General features: G+C 39.4%; 3 protein-coding genes across 5 annotated transcripts; 2 read left to right on the top strand and 1 right to left on the bottom strand.

Moving 5' to 3' along the window:
• The first annotated feature begins 391 nt into the window (after nt 1-391).
• wdr21 (WD repeat domain 21) lies at nt 392-9,621 on the top strand. 2 transcript variants are annotated; one of them, XM_086166909.1, is made up of 13 exons: nt 392-846; nt 966-1,075; nt 1,780-1,937; nt 2,292-2,374; nt 2,926-3,028; nt 3,164-3,307; nt 4,207-4,256; nt 4,808-4,887; nt 5,035-5,127; nt 5,463-5,560; nt 5,678-5,854; nt 6,844-6,958; nt 7,393-9,621. In XM_086166909.1, exons 1-13 carry the CDS (start codon nt 752-754, stop codon nt 7,623-7,625), a joined length of 1,539 nt encoding a protein of 512 aa, XP_086023035.1. In that variant the 5' UTR covers nt 392-751; the 3' UTR covers nt 7,626-9,621. The 2 variants fall into 2 exon arrangements, with proteins under 2 accessions (XP_086023035.1, XP_086023036.1); XM_086166910.1 differs by lacking the exon at nt 2,292-2,374 and having other exon boundaries at nt 7,393-8,345.
• Nucleotides 8,763-17,890, bottom strand: zfyve1 (zinc finger, FYVE domain containing 1). The gene is made up of 13 exons (XM_086166908.1): nt 17,742-17,890; nt 16,785-17,304; nt 15,365-15,608; nt 14,986-15,246; nt 14,675-14,889; nt 14,488-14,594; nt 13,822-13,930; nt 13,645-13,742; nt 13,374-13,491; nt 12,458-12,628; nt 12,166-12,346; nt 11,285-11,398; nt 8,763-10,829 (listed from the first exon to the last, which is right to left on the bottom strand). Exons 2-13 carry the CDS (start codon nt 17,268-17,270, stop codon nt 10,597-10,599), a joined length of 2,337 nt encoding a protein of 778 aa, XP_086023034.1. The 5' UTR covers nt 17,271-17,304; nt 17,742-17,890; the 3' UTR covers nt 8,763-10,596.
• Nucleotides 17,891-18,232: 342 nt separating this feature from the next.
• Nucleotides 18,233-20,365, top strand: pigh (phosphatidylinositol glycan anchor biosynthesis, class H). Of its 2 annotated transcripts, XM_086166820.1 has the most exons (5): nt 18,233-18,307; nt 18,739-18,941; nt 19,449-19,658; nt 19,749-19,832; nt 19,949-20,365. In XM_086166820.1, the coding sequence occupies exons 2-5, from the start codon at nt 18,765-18,767 to the stop codon at nt 20,018-20,020; spliced, it is 543 nt and encodes a 180-aa protein (XP_086022946.1). In that variant the 5' UTR covers nt 18,233-18,307; nt 18,739-18,764; the 3' UTR covers nt 20,021-20,365. The 2 variants fall into 2 exon arrangements, with proteins under 2 accessions (XP_086022946.1, XP_086022947.1); XM_086166821.1 differs by lacking the exon at nt 18,233-18,307 and having other exon boundaries at nt 18,576-18,941.
• Nucleotides 20,366-21,422: the final 1,057 nt, after the last annotated feature.

Below are 21,422 nucleotides of genomic sequence, written 5' to 3'. Positions count from 1 at the left end.
TACAACCAATACAACAGCAGCATCGCAATAGTGGGCGCGGTTTTGGAGAAACCTGTCAAAATCGACCTCCCTGTCCCACAAACAATAATGCCATGAATTAAAATTGATCGTCTTTTGAAAAATAGTGAATCGATATAAACTAGAGCTATATCCATGCAGGTCATATTGAATCGTCCACATTTGACTCCCAAATATCCAATTATGTCATTTATAGTTTTTTTTCTACTAAAAAACATATTTAATAAAGTTTTCATTAAAATGAAAGTATTATAAAATAGAGTTTAAAGATGTTTCAATACTAAATTCGGAAATATTGCCAACATAACTATTAACAATACAACCAATAAAGACTTTAAACGTCCCATTTTATTGTTGCCGGAGAACCAATAACTGCCACGCTAAGGCGGGACAACATGGTGGCAAATCACTGTGTACAGTTAGCACGTTAGTCATTTAATGTTTGTGTTTCATCATTTTGACCTGAAAATATGTTCAACAAACCTTCGACCCCGGATGTGCCAATGGAACCGTCACATTTAATACGTTTTTTGCCTCCTCAATGTTGTTAAATGTTTCGGGAAAGCTGTGTAGCTAATGTTAGCTAGTAGACAGAGACGGCTCACGGCTAGCTAACCTGACAAGTAAGTCAACATATTGCTAGCTTAGCCCCAAACACAAACACGCTGACTATTAGGAAAGACAACGACGCCTTGGGGTTCGATTGGGTCCATCTGGGCTTTAAACAGCTGGGATGAAAAAGTCAAACTGGCGAGAGGGGCAGCGATCACACAGGCAACGGGGACGGTACAGAGGCAACCGGCAAAGATCGGCACGGGACGACCGTTGGTAGGTGTTGCATGATCGAAGGAATCCCAGTCTGTTTAACGATCTTGAGAGTAACAGTTGTATGGTAACCCAGTAAATAATTAGTCACCCACATTTCCAAATTCTATGTCTGTTTTAAGGTATGGACACGATGCAGGACCGTCAGTTAGAGAGTCTCAGGGAGCACATGTAAACCAAGCCAATGCTTCCGCGCCTTCCTCGTCCACTAAGGCTAACAGCTCAGTCCCAGGTCAGTAGTACACATCAGCACCCAACCGATCCACGTAAACTACTTTATAAGAACACCTTTTCTTTTACAAAGCAAAATAATTTGTTCCTTGACAGCCACCCTCCCTCCCAACTGACTCAAGCCTGCTCTGGAACTGTTGATCCAGAAAATCAAGATAGAAATAGGAGCTTATTCCTTGCTTGATTGTAAAAAATAAATTACATAACAGGAAACCCAAAACTCTATCTGAGGAAATGCTATCAAAACACAAGGAAACACTGCAAAAAGGAAACAAAATAGTAAATGATGACAATATTATAGTCTAAGAGTGCTTGTATCAAGACTAATAAAATATTACTAAATGTGGTTGAAATGAGGAAAAAAGGCAACTTTAGGGGTGGAAGTGTTTTTGCAAGTGAGTAACCCCCATTTAGAAAACCAGACAGTAATACATTAATAATGACAAAAATAAGTAAATCCAATTTGATGAAAGAGGAAACTGGTGTCACAGCTTAGAGTTGAATTGGCTGTTAGCTTGCAAGATGGACAGCTGTGATGTCACACATAGGAAGCACAGTAATTATTGAAACCTGAAAACTTCCACATGCCGGGACAATAACCAAAGTGATAACCATTAAGACTGATTTTTTTTGGGGGGGGGGAGAAGGTAGGAATATTAACCCCAAAATTGTGAAAATTTAATTTAATACCCATTTCATTGTCAGATCTTCCCGGTTTCTACTTTGACCCAGAGAAGAACCGTTATTTCCGCCTGCTGCCAGGACACAACAACTCTAACCCTCTCACCAGAGAACAGTTGCAGGAGAAAGAAAGAGAGAAGCAGAGAAACAGGTTGCTCGCGGAGGATGAAAAACCCAGAAAAGTGAGTCTCTTTTAACTGGTGTTCGTCTCGACATTATTTTACTTCTCTAAATTATAGCTATATGATAAATACTGGCTGACTGAGATCAGAGAGTTCACTCTTCATTCAGTGAAGGAAGTTAAAACCTCTACTGTCTTTGTTTTAACAAAATAAGTTGATAATAATAAGAACAAAAAGTACACAATCTGAATGGCAAAGTCATCCTCAGTGTGATGAACCTTAAGTGAACATCACATTTTTTTTCCCTTGAGAAATGAGAACTAAGAGATTCTCTGACCATATATACATTTTAAGTGGAACTGGAGGATTTTAAATGTTTACTTATTCAGGGAACTTGTATTTTCTTCTTTGCAGAAAGCACCCCGAGTGGGGCTAAACTCCTCACTGCTACTACAGAAAAGACAACTTGGTCTGTTACCGAATAACTCCTACTGTAGGTACTGTATCAGGTGTATGCTTGTTACATTTAGATGATTAGAAACTATCAGTGTTTTGAGATGAGATGAGATGAGATGAGAACAACTTTATTTATCCCAAAGGAAATTGTTGTGCCAGAGTTTCAAGTAAAAACATAACAGTAATAGAGTTTAGGGAAAAAGAGACACTAAGGTGAGGAGAAACTCTGGCAGGCAGCTGCCCGAGACAGCGCCGGAAGTAGTACGGTATATTTTGTAGTATATTTTAGTTTTACAGAGAAGGGCCCAGGTGAGGTTATGTGCTACTATTATTGAAGGCTGTTTCATATGTAATCAGTGGAAATTTTGCAATTCACTTGGGTTAAAATACAAAAAGACATCTTAAGAATACTAATGATTACATAAAATACCTAATTAACACGGATGGTTCTTATCTGGTCATCTTGGCTAATATTCATAAATACAAAGGTGCATGTTATCATGTTAATTGGAAAATGCAAATTAATACCGTTTTCATGAATTATCTACAGACAGTGCTGCTTTGTGTTACCATGGCTACTGTATATCCTCAGGCAGGTACATGAGGTGAAGGTCAGTGGAATGAGACGCCACAAGCTAGAGATCCAGAGCACAGACAACAGTAATCCCAACACCGATAACTTCAGACTCATAGTGGTAAGAACGGTCATTTACATAACACTGTTTACATACCTAAACCCACAAAATGGCAGAAAAAAAATCTACCTTATTTGGAGTTTGACAAGATATTATTTTAGTAACATTTTTTCCAACCTTCCGTAACTCACGCAGGGGGACTCAGCATGTGAACAGGTGTTTACTGTCAATGATGTATCTCATGGAGGCTGCAAGTATGGCATCATGAACTTCAGTAGCAGCAGCCGTGGCTCCCTCTCTGTGGAAATGTGTGATAATCTTTACTTCACCAACCGCAAGGTGAGAATAATTCACTACACTTGGAAAGTTACTATAGATAAAGATGTCTAAAGGGCCTAGCCATCTTCAATGCCAGTTTTGAGAGAGCTGGTGCCAAATTAGGAATGGGAATTTCAACCTTCACCAGAATTGTATGTCTCTAACAATGTTATGTCAGTGCCTTGCATATGGCAACATGTTGACATTAATATCATGTATAAGCGCTGCGGGTCGAGTAAAAATCTGAGATGGCTGAAAATGTGGCATTTTTCATGAATATGGCTACAGTGCTGGTGTCAACACCTATAAAATCACAATTTGTAAACAACAGTTTTATGCTGCTCATGATTCTATGCACCCTGTGTAGAATGAATCACATTCCAGTTGTGCAGCATGTTTATTCTTTTCAGGATTATCTTGTTGTTTGTGTCTTGTCTGAATCAAATCAAATAATACAATTATCCTCTTGCAGCTTAACAATTTGTGTTGGTCTATTTTTCAACACAGAAAACTTTCCTCCAAATGTCTTGCAATATATTGACATGCAGTGATAAACACATTATCAAATATTCATAGCATGCACAATTCTATAGGAATTTGTTATCTTTTTGCAAGTAACCTTATAAAAGATTGCTTGGAGATATCAATTTTAATTTCTCTTTCTGCTCTCTAATTACTCGGTTTATTAGTCTTGGGTGTAAGTAAAATGGTAGTTCTAGCAATTATGAATACAAGTGGTAGATTCATGATGTACTGTATATCATCAAATTTGTCCTTACAGAACTTTACAAAATCTGAGTTTACTAAGTTTTTAGTCTTGACAATCACCCTGTTGATTGTGTCACCTTGTATTAAACTGGCCTAATATGTTTTGATCAAATATCATTCAATTTTGATCATTCTGCCCCAATGTGTTTCAGGTGAATTCTATCTGTTGGGCCTCAGTCAACTATCCAGACTCTCATGTGTTGTATCCTTCATTTGGTTTCAATTTTGTTTCCCCCCTTTATTTTTCTCAGTTATTTCATCCTGTATTACATTTTTAAGACATCATTATTATTAAAAAATGTTTTTTGTTACTTTAACAAATATGTCCTTATTATATTTATAAAGGATGAGTGAAGCCCGTCTCTGAAAGTCCACCCGTACAGTTAATATCTCTTTGACCCTGCCAATGAACTTGAAAGACAGTGCATTTTTTTCCATGCAGTGACTGTAAACAATTTTAGATTAACCCGTTTTCAAGTAACCTCCTTCTCACAAAAATTTCCCTCTTCCCTGATTATGTATTATATATTACTTTCCTGGAATTTGAACCATTTTTCTCAAATAAGTTGTAGCCTGGGATAAAAAATGAACTTGATCATCAAATTTAATTGATTGAAAGTCTTGTTTGACTTCACTTACCCTTTGATGTACAATTTCAGACCTGTCTTACTTCGAATTGTTGATTTACGTATTTGACATCTCCCACAGAAATACTCCTGGCTTAGTATTTTCCTTGACCAACTTAATATCCAGGCTGTGCCTGGTGGGAGTTGCAGACACACCTGGCTGCGTCAGTTTACTTCCCGCATCTCTCTTCAGTAACTTCAACCCAGGTTAGATCATGCAGTACTTTGTTGCTCAGGCTGTAAATTTACAAATAAGTACAAAAAAAAATGTTGGCACATTTTTTTTTTTTTTTTATTGCCAACAGCTCCATGGCTGATCTATGATATTCTATCTCGTCTCCCCCCTTCCTCCAGAACAGCCTGGTATGCTGTGTAGCTTCAAGATATCCACAGCCTGGTCTTGCGCCTGGTGTCTAAATCCCCAGTTTGACAAGACCTTCAGCACCGGTCAGTCACACTGTCATTGTGTTTCTTGGCTCTGATTTTCAAAAGTAAAATGAAATTTCAGTACGTTTCACAACAGCTGGCGTCCGCAGAGTAAAAAGCTTTGAGATCTGGACAATCTCTTAAATAACCCAGGATTTTTCTGTGCAGAAACGTTGCCTCATGCTTAGAATTTAGAATAAGAATTCCAAGTGGAGCCAAATCATAGGAATTTTCAGCATTGGAATTTGCAAGCCATTTGAAAGTTAGCCTCATTTATAAACTGAAAGAATTGGAATTTTTAAGTTTTAAGTTCCCCCACGTTGATTTATCCAAGTAAAATAACATGCTGCTGGCAGGTTTGTCTCGAAGGGTGATCGTGAAAGACGCAGAGACGGGTCGAACAAATACTTTCAGCGTTGGCAGTGATGTCTTGGCTCAGCAGTTTGCTGTCAGGGTGAGTCATCTCTTTCATTAAAATTGTGAATTTATGATGAATTGGTTGTCATATGGTATTGAGTAATATGAGAGAAAGAGTAAGAAAATGAAAATAAAAGAGGCTTCATTTTCCTAGGTCCCTGTCCTGTTTAATGGTTGCAGATCCGGGGAGATTTTCAGCATTGACCTGCGGCAACGTGGTCGCAAAGATCAAAGCTGGAAGGCCTGTCGCTTCCATCAAGAATCAGCAATCACCTCTGTGCACGTCCTCCAGGATGAGAACTACCTGTTAGCTGCTGACATGCTGGGCCAGGTCAGCTTAATATCTGACAAACACATCTTAATTCACATGGCGACTGGGTTTGTTTTAAGATGTTATGAGTATTCCCCTAACAAAGCTTGAAAAACCTGGAGTCCAGTTTACCAGTTCTGGGAAACACATGTCAAATAAGCATAGAATTAAAATATCCTTAAATCTTGTTTTGTTGGAGAGATTATTTATTCTCTCTGCTGTTTTTCCACGAAAGTTCCCAAAATTTTGGGTGTAACAAGTCCCTATGGACTCACTATGTTGTGATTTAAAAACCATGACTTGCTTGAAAATAAGTTTGAAAAAGTAATTATTTTGAAAAAGTGATCCCCTCTCCCCCCAAGTTCCTTGGGGGAAAAAAAACTATTTGCAAATGGTCAAAAAATCATTTTGGGGGAGGGGAGGGGTCGAAAATTAGAGGTCGTGTCTTAAATTAAACAGAATTTGCCTGACAATTACAGATGGAACATATGAGGTATATAGAGAAACGAAGAAGAAACACGAAACTGTCAAAATAATGCATGTCACTGAAATTTCCTGGAAATATGATCTCTAGAAAAGAGTTTGGGAACCCTGAAGAATTTAAATCTTTCATAGCTTCCTTTTGTCTGTGGCCTTTAATGGGTAAGTCATGTTGAAAACCGAGCATAGCGTACTCGATTATAATAATGCATGACACTGCATTAACCAAGTTCTTGTATCCAAAGTAGAAAAATAATGTTACCAAGCAAGAAAGCAAATAATATTCTTCTGTAGAGATTTCTCTTGCGCTCGCTGTTTGAAATTCAAACTGACCGACCACATATTGACTCTTTCCTTCTGAAATTAAGGCATAACCATGAACCCCAACACACCATAACATCCCGAATTAGAATGCATTTTGTTCTCAATTCCAAATGTTAGTAAAGCATCCAAGTAAAACCATGGGATAGCTCCAAACATAATTGTAATCAATATGTTCTTGTCATCTGTGTTTACTTTTGTGTGTGCAGATCAAGCTGTGGGATGTACGCGTGACAAAGCCAGTGCAGGAGTACAAAGGCCACTATAATGAGCATGCTTACCTTCCCATCCATGTCAGTGAACCAGAGGGGCTTTTGTTGGCAGGTAGGAGACGTCAACTAGTTCTTCCCCCAGTTTTCCCTGGTGCTGTTAAACAGTCAAAGTCAACAAGACTTCAGCTTTACATCTGTTTAGGTTTGTCATAAACCATCACCTTCCCAGTTGGAACTGTAAATGTTAGGGTTCAATACTGTGGTGTAGGGTTCCTAAAAAAGCGTAATAGTCGAACAGTTTGAGAGTATGAAGCAATCTCAATGGTAAATTAACAAAAGATGTAAAATGGGAGATGAAATGTCAAAGTCATACTTAAAATTGGACAGACACTACTTTAAGGAAAAGTATTGCTAAGAGTACAAAGCTGTAAGATTGTTGCTTAAGCCCATGCAGAAAAGAGTGGGAATCACAATTGTGACAAAGATAACTGAAATTTGGAGACGTGATTCAAAACTTGTACAACTTTCCTCCTGCTGTCTCCACAGTGGGCCAAGATTGTTACACAAGGTTATGGAGCCTAAAGGACAGCCACCTTCTGAGGACCATCCCATCACCCCACCCGGCTGCAAATGACCAGATCCCAAGTGTGGTCTTCTCTTCCAACCTTGGGGGACGTCGGGGGCTTCCCGGCCTGCTGATGGCTGTCAAACATGACCTCTACTACTTCCCATACAACACAGACTATCAAGATGGGGAGGAGATGCAAGTTGGAGTTTAGCCTGGAAGTGTTGTTTGGGTTTCAGAAAGCTTTTATTTTAACCATTTTTTTTTACGTTTCAGTGATGTTCTAATCACATCGATGGATATTTTAAGTTTGGCAGGGAATTATGTGATGTAGTTATCCTGCTTTTAAACCACACAGCCTGTACATGGATACTTTGCATCGATGATGATGATGATAAGCGAGAGAAGTCAGTATGGAATCTCAGGGCTTTTTTTTTTTTTACTTCTTTGTGCCAAAAGATCATTAAAAAGTTCTGCCTTCAAGAGTGCCACTACAATAAGTAGTTTCTGTAACTTTCTAAAGTTCAAAAACAAGGTTTCTACTGAGCTATAAAGACATGCAAGGCACTGAATTAATTACTCTCGGTAATCTCGGACTTGAATACATTTTCTGTCTGATAATTCTAGTCTTACTTTTTTCCCCCATATCACAACTTGAAAAATGACCAATATACCAATATTCTCCTAAATATATATGGCTCTTGTGCTGTGTCATGGCAATCTGCATGTCTCTAAGGAACAAGATTGTAAATTTGAACCAAAACATTTTTTTAAATTTCAACCACCATTGGCAAATTTGAACCACAAAAACCAGGCACCTGAAACATACCTTAAGTCCCATTGTCCGATCAGTGTAAAAACTCAGCTGTGGGATGTATAGTTCTTTGCTTTTCACGTCAGTAAAGATAACCAAGGTAATTAATAAACGAGTGGCCTTAAAATGTCTGAATCTATCTTGCCTTAAACTGTGTGAATACTTTGATGGCATGCAACATTCTCTGTTTGAAAAGGAAATCATAGTTTTACATCACTGCTTGAGGAAAATTTGATGGTAAAAAAAAAAATCATAAAACATTGTGATCTACAGTCATCTTCCCAACTAACGCTTGTGGGATTTGCCTGTTTGATCAACCAGTTAGTAATTTGTTGAGGGTCTACTGATATTACAAACTTGTGAAAGATCTGTCATCGCCCTCTGGTGGCAAAGACCATTTATGGGCATCACTGGGGATAAAACCTCAAAGTTAGAAAGGTTAGGAAAGGGCTGTAAAAATTTAAAATTCCACTCACCATTATACTTAAAAGTTGTGAGGTAGATTGAAATATTACTTGATTTGAATGAAAACACAAATGCAGAGAGTCTTTCCTTTATAGGTTGATATTGAATGAGCGTACATGAACATGAATGAGCTGTTCCAAGTAGAAGTTTTTGTTGAATATACCTCAGAATGTTACACACGTCATCTATCCGGGTTCCCTTGACACATGTTAAATGCACTTCCAGTTGGTTTCTGTAATGGCACGAGCCACCTCAGATGCAGTCAAATCCCGAACATAATGCTCAGTAGTAAACCAGACTCAATGGATGCTGTTATCAGATATCATTTACAGTCCCGCGACAGCATCGAAATAAGTTGCCTATTTTTTTGAAATACTCACCGCAATCTAAGCTAACAGCCTGAGTTTTTCAGATCAGTGTGACGCCTCCAAGCATGACCTGTGCTGAGGGGCCAGCCTCAAGGATGCCTTGAAGTGTCCACTGTACTGTATTGCCACTGTGAGCCAGCCACTCTGCTTAAATCAGCTACTGATTCTTCTCATCCAGCTGCAGTCGTACTTGTCATTTGAATTTTGACATGAAAAAAAAATCCCTATTACTCTTCATTCTACGCGTATATTTTTTTTACATTTCGGACAGAATTCTCAAGGCTGAATAAAATCGGTCGACCAAAAATGTGCGCACAGCTATGAAGGCTAGAGGGATTAGCGAGTGAAGTATTAATTTTACAGATTCTAATCCCTGTTGCTGCTACACTGCATCTCTGCCGACTGATTGCTGTAATTCTGAAAGCCACAGAACAATTATCCAAATATGGATCAATTGTGTTTGTTTCAATTGTTTCAAGTTTTGCGATCTTTTTCTTCCTGAAAGCCTTTCCTGGATTCCCAGGTTTCCTGTAAGACCAAATAAAGCACCTGTAAGACCCTCACGCAGTAGTTCTCTGGTGAGGCAAAATGGGAAAATACTCTGTCAGTAATGGAAAAGTTTCCTGTGAACTATCAAATATTGAGATATCTGATTGAGTGTGTGTTCACCACATCATTAATTCCACTTTTCTGAAATGTCCCTGCACCTTATTTTATAATAACTAATTCCTTTAAAGATCTTTACTGATCTCTGGCTCATTGTTCAACTATTTTTTCCAGTTATCAGGTACCCTTAAGTCAACCTTTAGGCCAAGTTTTTTTTTCTGATTTTGAGGCAATTTCATAAATTATTACACAGATTTGGCCAATTATGTTCATGTTATATAATCAGCGTTTTTTTTTTTAACCTGTCAAGGATCCTTGTCTAGTTATAGACAGCAAAACTCTAACATGGTTAGGGATAAAATAAGACAGAAAGACAAATTAAATCTACAGTATAATATAACAGACAATGTAATAGGCTATATGGATATATTGCCCAGCCCTAAATTATTCTATTATTAAATTATGTAAACGTATGCCCAGGCTATAAAAGTTCCCAATAATACTAATGTGGTCACACTGGAAGGGATTGTCATATGACTTTCATATGCATTATTGTGCATTATTATATAATTGTAAAGATCAAAAGCAGAGTAAGAAAATTTACCTGAACAAAAATAAAAATGTAAGCAAGCATGTAGAAAAAAACCCAACGCATTTCATCCTCATTCCTGCTTGATATTCAAGTTTCAGTCTGACCAGTATTCTTCACAGTGTAAATTATAGGCATACTAATGTGAATTAGGATCAAGGAGCTGAAAAGTGAGGACAGCATAAAAGTCTGACCTGCCACAAAGGGTGGGGAAATGCCTATAAAATCAAGCCGGAGACAAGGCGTCAACATAATGTTGGTACCAGTTTTTTTTTTGTTTTTTTTTTTTTGTGGCGGGTGCTTTGGGTAACAGGTCCCACTCTGACTCCGGCTCCATGTCCTGCTAGAGCTCCCCGGGTTTCTGGCTGCAGCCGTTACAGACCCTCACCGGGTGATCCCAGCCGTGAGAGGGCACAGGGCGCCGTCCCTGGGAACAGTCTTCGCACACACCCTGACCACAAGCGCGACAATGGTGGATGGAGAGACGTGGGGAGAACTCCCTCTGGCACTCGCAACAGGAGTGGATGTCCTGGTCTGGGACCCAGTAGGCCGGACGCGCTGCATCCTTCATCAGGCCTGTTGTCGAAAACAAAGGAGGGTCCTGCAGTTATAATGACTCAGCAGTTTTCCAAACACCAGGCAGTCCTTCTTGAAATACGAACGTTACAAACAATTCTAACCCGACCACCACTTTCAGATACAGATACAAATAACATATTCTAATTAAATTCTTTTTTATTGTTTGTTTTTTTATAAAAAAAAATCTTACATTTGTGTTTTATAGATCAAAATCTATGATTGTTTTATCCAGAAATACAGTTTGTTTCTTGTGCAAGGTGTGAGTGAAAGTTGACCCCAAACAATTCTGACTGAATATTAAACCACAACGGGTGATGTGGGCAAATCTTCATCTAAGTTTTAAGATACGTGCAACGTTGTATATCATTCTATTAAACCTATAAAGGAAACAACCTTTATCCCTGTAAGACACAGCTCAGAAATATATTTGGTCATTTTAATAAGATACTCACCAAGTGGTATGTCTATGGCACCAACTACAGCTCCAAGTGTGTTTTGAACAGCCTCTCCTACTTTCCTGGCAATCAGAGTTCCACCTTCCTCCTCCAAGGCAGCATCCAGCAGCTCTGCAGCACGGAAAAAAAAAAACAACAAAAAGAAAAAATACAAGTGTGAGTCAGGTGCTCCGATGCGTTGAATAGCGCAAGGTTTTAGGGCTGAGTTGTCCTGATATGTGTCGATGCAAAAAGCCTCTAAACTACAGAATCCTGCAGTGTTTCGTAGTGGAGGTTTCGCGTAATAACTACTTTGCTTAGTTATTCGTCTTTGACTCATTTGTCTGACACCGCAGAGTTGGCAGGTTGGATTACATGGGTGCAAATGCTGAGCCATCGGTTCCATCTCAAGTAGAAAAGGTTTGTTTATTCAGAAACAATGGGTCAAATAGGATTAATGCAGGAAAAAAAAACAATGGAATTGTTTTTTTGGGGGGAAAATAAGACAAATGAAACTAGCTGTAATTGAAATCAAATATTTGAATATTAATGATATTGACTCATGTCACGAGTTTACTTTGCACAAGCTCAATAAAGGCTGAGTAATCTAGTAAAATACCATTGGAGACCGTTCAAAACCACAGTTAACTCTTTTGTGCATGCAGGTTGTGTTTGCTAAGCGCTATCCATGTTTCCCCGACCGGCTTTCTCATCCCGCGCTCAACCTGTGACTGGACGCCTCATCATAGAGTCTGTTACACGAACAATTGGGTCAGAAGCGGTGTTTCGTTCTGGAATTCCAAAATGAACCCAGACGGAGACTGGTCAATCTGCCACAGAGACATTGAGGTCTCCATCTGTCCAGGTTAATCAGAAAAAAGAAGAACTAAACGATGTACCAGTTGGGATTCCCCTGTTGTGGAAACACGCGTCGCAGACTCGAACGGGTGCGAGGCCCCAGCCCCTCTCCGGGACCGGCCGGGTTTTGGAGGAGCAGGCGTCGCAAAAACCTTCCCCGCAGGCCCGACAGTGGTGTTTCGTGTCATTGGGTTGGAACTCTTCCCCACATTTATGGCATTTCTGCACATTAATAAGATACAAATCTACTGTCAGTTATTGTATCTACCTTGAGGTATAAAGTGGCTGTGTGCTTGAGCCTTTTTCGGTTTTAGTGCGTGTAAATCATTGTACCAGGATAAGAGAGTTTGGTTTCCAGTAGGTTGGAGCAATCTGGTCAGTAAGCCAGGAGGTGACGGCTTTAGCGGGCCTGACGCTGAGTTCAGACACCGACTGAGAAATGTATTTCACTCCATCCAGAAGCCTCTGAGCAGCATTGTGGTTGTCCTTCAGAAAGCCATCGGACTGTTAAGGAGAGAAAGAAAGGCGCAATTACTGCCAGGGAATCTCGAGTTTCACGGAATTTACATTGATTAGAATACAAGTGATTAAAACATTATAATAGTTTGTGTACAAAACTAGAATAGTGTCAAAACTAAATGATACCCACCACCCAATATGATGGAGATACTAACTAAACAAAGAAAATGGGAACAGCTATCTGCTATCAGATGATCGCAGATTGTAGTTTAAGATTTCTCCAGAGCGGGAGTGGGTTCAACAATAAGATTTCACACAATCTATAGGTTAACAAAAGTAGAACAAATTTTATTGTATGTGTAGATTATTGAAATCTACAAATGAATTCTGTCTGTCCCCTGCTGTCTCTCCATTTAAAGACCCTTTGATAGCCTAGATCTTTCCAGAAAAAGGCTGCTGAGACAGAATTACTGTCATCAGTGAAAAGAGCGCCATTGTATATTTTTGTCTCTCTCACTGTAATGTTGCCTTAATATCACTTATTTATTACTTTGCTTTATGAACCTTGAATTCTGGCTGCTCTGCACCACAGTGACTCAGTATTACCACAATTACCACTTTGTTCCCTCAAGGAATAAAGTGTTACTTAAGAGACTAGAAGGACAGCTAACTCCGTTCCTAAGCTATTATCTCCAATGCATTCACAAAAAATGTATTTTACTATGTGAGAAAGACTATGATGGTGTGCAACTTTACAGTTTCTTTGGTGCAAGCAGTTTTCAGGCCTTACCCCCGGCCAGATATGCTGGATCTCGGTTCTGACCACAGTTTCCACGGGATCCTGGTTTCCATACCAATACTGTCTGCTGCGGTAAATCACAGCACAGTTTGGACACTCGATAACATACCTGGACCGAAAGCACAGGAAAGTCAGTAACAGTTTGAAAAGAAGAGACGTGACTAACTATTGTAACTAATATAATAACCATTGTACTGGGTTGTCGTGGCTCTTTCTCTTGCTAAAAGTGAGCCGCTGCCAATCTTTTTGCCACGGTACTCACCCAGACCAAGCATAGATTGCCAAGCCAAACCATGGTGAGTCAGACGAGGCTGTCGTTTTGGGAACCACTATTACCTCCTTTCCTGCCTCGTAGCAGGCCTGAGAGGATTAAAATACGCACTTACAGTCTCTTCAAGCACCATCTATTATATGCACGAGTGTGTGGGTTTGCGTTCACCTTGCAAGTATAGATGCGGTTGTCATACTGAGCAGAGTAGCGGCAGCGATGTTTGGCTTCATGGTCCAGTCCTTCCTTTAGGTGATTCATGCTTCTCTTACAGCCTGAACTGAAAGCAGAGGGCCACCAAGTCTAAGCTCATATCATTGACTATTTGCTGGCAATGTTGAAAAAGAAGAGTCTTGGGATGACCATTGGTAATAATATTCCATTCACTAATATTGAAATGCAAATAGTGTTGCCTATAACTTTATAATTAGTCTTGCACACTTTCGGAAATTATCATTTTAAATGTGCATAATAAATTATGTCCATCCCCAGCTGAGTATGCTGGAATACAATTAATTCAATTTTATATGTTTTTAAAACACCACTGAGTGTAATCTTCTCATTTAAGGTGCTGAATGCACCGTGAATGGATTTAAAATGCTTTGTTAACATTCGTACTTTTTCCTGCTCATTTGCTTTCGACAGATGACCTACTTCCATATTGCTAATTTAGAAATTTCAACTATTGGTGAGAAATGTCCCAATGCTTAAGAAAGTACGATTTATTAAAAAAAATGTAAAGCGATACAAAATAAGTGTCATAGTCATAAAATATTTAATATTCAGCAACTTTTGGTCATGGAATCCAAAGGCCACAGCAGAAAAGAAGGTACATACCCACAGCTGAGGCAGATGCAAGAGCAGGTAAAGTACTCATCTGGGAAGAAAGAGTTACTCGTCATGTGCTCATCAGGAATCTCCCCGCTAAACCGTTCACTTAGTGCCTAAAATGGGGGAAAATACACATTTGTGAGGGGGCTGAACTGTGCAATCGATAATTATTAATATGAAAAAGCGCCACTACCTGCAGAGCTTTGTAAATAACGCTTGCAGACCGCGGGGAGCGGGTGGTGTTGTTATCCAGCTGTTGTTCGAGGCTGCGCAGAAGGCCACTGAAATCAGTGGGAGGGTTGTAGGTTCGAGTTCCACGGTACTGGATGGAGCTGAAAGCCTCCGGAAATAGATTTAGCTTCCGGAAACGTTCCTGGAGTAGACGATCTGCCGATTCAGATGGCTTGTCTGGAAAGGGGAGAACAAGAAAAATAGAAAGTCAAAAATAGAGTGTGTACAGTGAGGATTGTGTAAAAATATTTCATCGGGATGACTGAGATGTACCTGAACCTAACAGCTTTGTGTGGACAGTTTCATGGAAAATGATGACTGCGGGGCCAAGTGTGGATAACGGTACATCTAGACCACAGCGTGTGGTCGTAGCCTTCAGCTCCCTGGAGAAATGTTTCAGGTAAGCCTCCGAGGCATCCCCGAGGAACTTGAAAAGGTCATCGTGGAGACGGTCGGCGTGGGTTCGATAGATGATAATGTCAGATATAGCAAGGACCTTGAGGAGAAGCCGGGTTCGCTGACCCTGGCTAGATCCTGAATACCAATAAAAAAAGAGAGTAGAAAATGCTTGCTACTTTGACTCAACAATTTAATGTCAAGCAGTAAATCTGGAAATGTGATCTTATATATTTTGCGACCGAACAACCCCTACCGGCTCCCAGCAGGCCCTCTGTGTCAATGACAACCACTCTGTGCAAAGGATCCATAGCTGCCCACACTCCCACGGTGCAGGACTCCTGGGTTGGGGAAGTCTTGAACACTTCTCTCCCGAGAAAAAACGTATGGTTGAGGGTGTGGGACTTGCCCTCTCCAGTATTTCCAAAGATTGAGACCACCTTGAGGAGCTCATCTGTTCTGCAGTCCAGTCTGTTAACAAATTCCTCTTCATCCTTTACCTGAAAGTCAATTGATGACTACCTTCACATGCAAAGAAAATACTGAATTGTGTTTTTCAAACAAATATTACTATACATATATATATATATCACTATATATACACATACATATACACACACACATACATACACACATCACAATAACTGCTTGGGTAACAAAAATATCGGCCAACCCTATAAATCACAATAGTCCTATCCAGTCATGCAAAAAAAGAGTGCTGATGCAAAAAATTGCATTCTTAATCCTTATTATGCATGTGTATGTAAACAAGTTCATTAACCAGTTAAGGTCAAATCAGGCTTTGAGCTGATTAGAATTATGATACAATTCATTTTTGTCGGTGCAGAAGGAAACACAAAATAAACATCACATTTCATTAGTGTTTGAATTACTCAAATAAATATGTGGCTGCTAAGTTTCTTGATGACAGCGGTTTATATTTTTATTCATCAATCATTCCCGAACTTAGGCCTGATTAGGAGTAACCTTTATCATTTCCGCTTGTTTTCTGTCCATTATTACATTATGTGCAAACGATTGTATTTTCTCAATTTTTTTTTCCTTCTTTTAAATATAGACATGATTTGAAAAAAAATAGTATCGGATTCGAAGGGGGAGCTAGATTTGCTGTGGCAACCCCTGAGGGACAAGCCAAAGGGAAAAGAAGACTATAAGACATATATGTGTATATCTAAATTATATACTGGTAAACGCCTATTATCGAAACCAGTAGTTTGGGTCCCAAAAATTATTAGTAACTTCTTGTTGAAATCTTTTTGTGGCAATTGAAGAAGCCTCTTGGATCTGAATCAGACAAACTGCCCGAATTGTCCAATGGGGCAATTGGAGGGCACATGGTGTAACATAGCATCCTAGAGCAGACCCAACATCTAACAATACAAACATAAAATATATAAAATAAAGGTAAAGTAAGATTAATATAAAAATAAAAACAAAAAACAAGAAGTGAAAAATAAGCGATGATAAACGTCTTCAAGGGAAGAAAGTCAAGTCCAGCTGCCACAAAAAGATTTTGATCAGAACTAACCATGACTCCAGTAACAGCAGTGCTGTAAAAATCAGGACAATATGTTTGTAGCTTGTCACGATAATACGGTACAGCAAAACCTTTATGCAGAAAATGAATGAATGCCCATTGCTTTTCCAGCACTCACCTGCATCTCCTCCTTCTCGTCCACCAAAAGGAAGCTGCACACCTTCTCCAGCTGAGCCTTCATCATCTCCACGTCCGACTCCTCGTCGATCGCGGTGCTCTCCTGCAGCGCTTTGGCCGGAGGGTAGGGAGCCAGCGGATGCTTCCTCTTGTTGACCCCGCCGTGGGTGCGCTTCTGGCAGTCCAGACACAGGTTGATCTTGCAGCCCTGGCAGCGCACCGCCGCCCTGAGCCGGCCGCCGTTAACCGGACTGCCGCCGTCGCCTTTGCACGAATCGCAGAAAGGGACGTGTCCCGCCGCGATCCGGACCCGGTCGTGGTTCCGCATTCGCTCCTGGCGATGGAGCTCCAGTTCGCAGCGGCCGCACTGCAGGCTGCCGCATTCGTCGCACTCGAAGGCGGCCTCGTCCGAACCCCCGCAGGCGTAACTCTCTTGGCACACAAGTACTGCGTTCATTTTATCTAGCGCTGGACCTTGGCCGCTCATCTCAAACTTGACGGGTCAGGACAAGACGTTTTGACTGTGAATATGGTAAAAGCAAAGCAATCGATCACATGTTTTATTTATATATCTGTATATAGAGATATATGGCACGATTGAGAAAAACTCATGCTAGTGTAGGTCTAACTATAAATCCACCTTAAAGTGGTTGTTTACTAATGTACAACACACAAAAAGTAGAGAAAAACAGACTAATCAGCACCTTACTTCTGCCGGTTGCAGTTGCTAAAATAGTGTGAAAATCCGGGCAGAAACTTCAACGTTTTAATGGTAGCTAACCTTGTTAAGTCGTGATTGTAAGATCACTAAGATGCTATTTAAAGCTCCCAAAATGCCCATCACCTGGGTTGAAACATACTGTCGGGATCTCAGCGCTCATTTCCACCCATCTGTTTTATACTTAAGTAACATTGAACACAATTGTGAGGAAAACAACCGTCATTTGAGTCGACTGACCTAGCAGGGGCTACAAGTCCAACCGACGACGCCAGTCTCTTTCACTAACTTGCGGCCTCGACCGTCTTAAACTGGACACGTTAACAACCGAATATCATGCCGCCGACTGCCACATACAGCTGACGTTATTGAGAAACTCAACTTGCTGCGCTATTTGGCGCAAGACCCCTGAAGCTGTTGTTGCTTTTACATCAGCTGATCGGCTTGTTTTTATCCAGGGGTCAAAAGTCATTGACTCGAAGTGCATTGTGGGAAATGGAGGACAAAAACTCACAAGCGCGTATTCGCCTTTGGTTATTAAAACACACGGTGGCCTCGATTCCATATATAATAGTTTCTTTGTTATCACAATTAAATCTGAATGTATGGATTTTGAAATTATTCACATGGCTACGGAGTTAGATGCTTTGGTATTGATCAAATGACTCCACAACGGTCGCCCATAATGCTTTGCAGCTGCCAGCTGCTTTAAGGTGTGTTTTGTAATAACACCGGCGTGTGCCGAATATAGACGGGTGGGCGGAGACTAGTGGAGTGTTGGTGTTAAAACAACGTGCCAAGATCAAGTACGTTATAAATTCCACTTAATTTTCTTTTATTAAAATTTTAGTACCCAAATTCTGAGAATAATTCATGTAATTCGTTGAGTTTATGTTTAGTATTTGACATTTTACGTGCCTCAACCTGCTCCTGGACGTACCGTTTAAAATTACGAGCGCACCCAAACCTTGACTTGATTTACACTGTCTTTTAAAGTACTATCCTGGATATCTTCTCTATATTTAGTATGTTCATGTTTGTTTATTTATGTTAGTCGTTTATTTGTCTCAATCGGCGTGTAATTGTTTTTTTTTTTTTTTTTTTTTAAAGGCACCATCACTTAATATCCTCATTTGACCTTGGGTATCAGTTTTAGCTCATTGCTAACGTAGCTTCTTCATTAGCAATAACATTGTTAGCGGTGACAGTTTACTCACTCCTCCGTGTCGTCTTTTAGCTTTCGCCGTCTTCTTTTCGTCTCTAATGGAGAAGGAAACATATACCGATATCAATGGCAAAACCATTTCACTGGACTGCCAAAGTCACTCCAGCTTTTGCAGGGAGTTCACAGTTAGCTCCCCTAAAGTCTCCATCGGCACAGTGATGATGTACACTTGCTCGGTGTGGACGACGGCGTATGCAGTGTTCTTTGTCACAGAGGTAAAACACACTATTTATTCGTGAAATCGCAGTTAGTTTCACCAATTCCATCAAGATAACTTGATAGAACCTTGCAGCGGTTAATTCCTTACGTTACGTTCGTGGCCGACTGACACGACTGCATTAAAAATAGATATTTGGGAATGAGAAAGAAATCCTATATCCTTAAAAGCTGTCAGAGTGGTTACAAGTAAGTCTTCTGGTGTTGTATGTCAGTGTGCTTCATGCAGACTTGTATCAAAAGCATGCAAAGGCTGATGACAGCCTTTGCATGCTTTTGATACAAGTGACAAGGACATAAGGACACAAAATATTTCATGTTTAGGTTTTCTTGTCTTGTAGGGTCTGAATAAAATCACAGAAGCTGACTGTGATTTTCAGATCAGAAATTGTCTTTAACAACATCTCTTGCTTCTAATCCGTATGTATTGATTTTTAGCGGTTTGAACAAGAACAGCTTCTAATATTTACTTGATTTTGTTTTTTGTTTTTTTTGCTACCTTGCAGAACACCGCCATTCTGTCCGGTGCTATACTCATCACCCTGGTTGGCATGATACTTCACATCCACTTGGTGAAAGTAGACCACGAGTCCCTGCTTGTTATCGGTTCTTTGGGTGTTCAGGTGACGTCCAGCTATGCCTCAGGGCGAGAGACGACTGCCTTCATTGAAATGAGCAAAATCAAGGATATTGTAATCAATGAGGCTATATACATGGTAAAGTATCCTATATATATTAACTCTTTTTGACCTTAAACATGAATTTACTTTTTCTATAACGGGTGGATTTAATTTTTTTTTTTTCAGCATAAGATTATCTATTACCTTGGAATATTACTGAAGGACTCCTCAAGCAAAGATTCAATATCTAGTGTCGTGCCATTGTTTCAGGTGAGTATGAATGTAGGACGTGTCGACGTTTTAGTGCAAAGCCTTTTGATTTTCAAATTTTGTCATAGAAATAGCCCAGTTATAATCATTGTCTCTTTTTTTTTTGTATCTTTCAGAGCTCAAAGCCAAGACTGAACTGTTTGGTTAAAGTTTACAAAAGCTGTCAGGAGATTCTCTCAAAGTGCTGACAAAGTACTCAGTCATGCAAGGTGTGTACAAGATCTCCTAATGGAGGTGCAAAATTGATTATTTTAATACATCTTACTGTACTATAAACACTGTGACTTTCAGTGGTTTTGTTTCCTCTGTGTTCACAGTGGGAATGTAATCTCTTTTATACATAGTTAAGAGTTTTTTGAAAATATTTTTATCTGAAATGTATGATACTTATTCTTTGAATGCCCATGTTAACTTATTACAGCCTGACTTCAAATGAAAAGTAATAGGGAATAATATTGTATTGTTTAAAGTGACTCTCAATTCTGTATAATGCTCATTTCATTTTTCAAATAAAGTTGTCAAATACACAAAAATATTGATTAGTGCTGATGACGCAAACATATTTCCTACTGTCAGAACTTTCCCTAGAGTTACACTGTATACCTGCAGGGGGCACTACCACTCAAAGCTACACCCATAAGTCAGTTTGTTCTTTTTTTTTTTAAAATAATTTCTGCATGTTAGTTAAGAGAGTTGATCTATTTATCATCAGATTTTATGTTCACATGTAATCGCTTATAAGCAACATTGGTAAAAGCGTAAACTTACTTCCTGGACAATATGCGGCGCACTGATGAGAATCAAACAGCTCTGTGTGCTATCTCCTCAAGTGCTATACATGTTTTCTGAACTAGGTCAGGTAGATCTTGCAAATCACATTTCCGCAGTGAAAGATGTTTTTGTCACAGAGAAGCAGCCAATCTGGCAAAAATATTGTCAAAGTGCAAATTTTTTAGAGCATTCCACATTTTCAATACCCCTTTTCTCATAAGAATAAGAACAACGTTATATATCCCGAACGATATTGTTGTCATGTCACTTTTTATGCCAAAATTATGATTTCAAATAGTTAGAAATCAAGCTGACCAGAATTGCAGAACTTTAAGAAATAAAGTATATGTTACAAAATAAGGTTAATATAATGTTTATTTTGTGAATTGGGTTAGCTTTTTCTGTCAATGACTTTATATCTTGTGATTTATTTTATAAATCAAAAGAAACAAAACCTACAAAAGTTGCAAGTGGTAGCCCCATCTGAGTTAGAATTAAAAGAAATAGAAATAAATACATCTCCCCCAAGTGAAATATTGGGAAAAATTGCTAACTACCAGCCAGAAATTTCCAACATTTTTAAAGGAAGTTAACCAGAAAAAAAACACAACCAGGAACAATCCTTGGTTTTAGCAAAATTCCTTAATATTTGTAAGGAATGACCTCAAGATCTTGGGCAGGGGCAGAATTTAAGAGTTTGGTAATTTGTAAAGGATGTATAAGGATATCAAGACTCTTTGGGGCTCATGGTTTTTGATAACTTTTCATCCGTGACAAAGAGAATGTCAGCAACACTTCATAGACATTTCTTTATTATGA

The sequence above is a fragment of the Fistularia commersonii genome, chromosome 20 (genome assembly GCF_037954325.1).
Source record: "Fistularia commersonii isolate RoL2024-O1a breed Wild chromosome 20, RoL_Fcom_v1.0, whole genome shotgun sequence".
NCBI classification, from domain to species: Eukaryota; Metazoa; Chordata; class Actinopteri; order Syngnathiformes; family Fistulariidae; genus Fistularia; species Fistularia commersonii.
The sequence above is the reverse complement of the archived record's forward strand: the minus strand, read 5'-3'. Positions and strand labels throughout refer to the sequence as shown.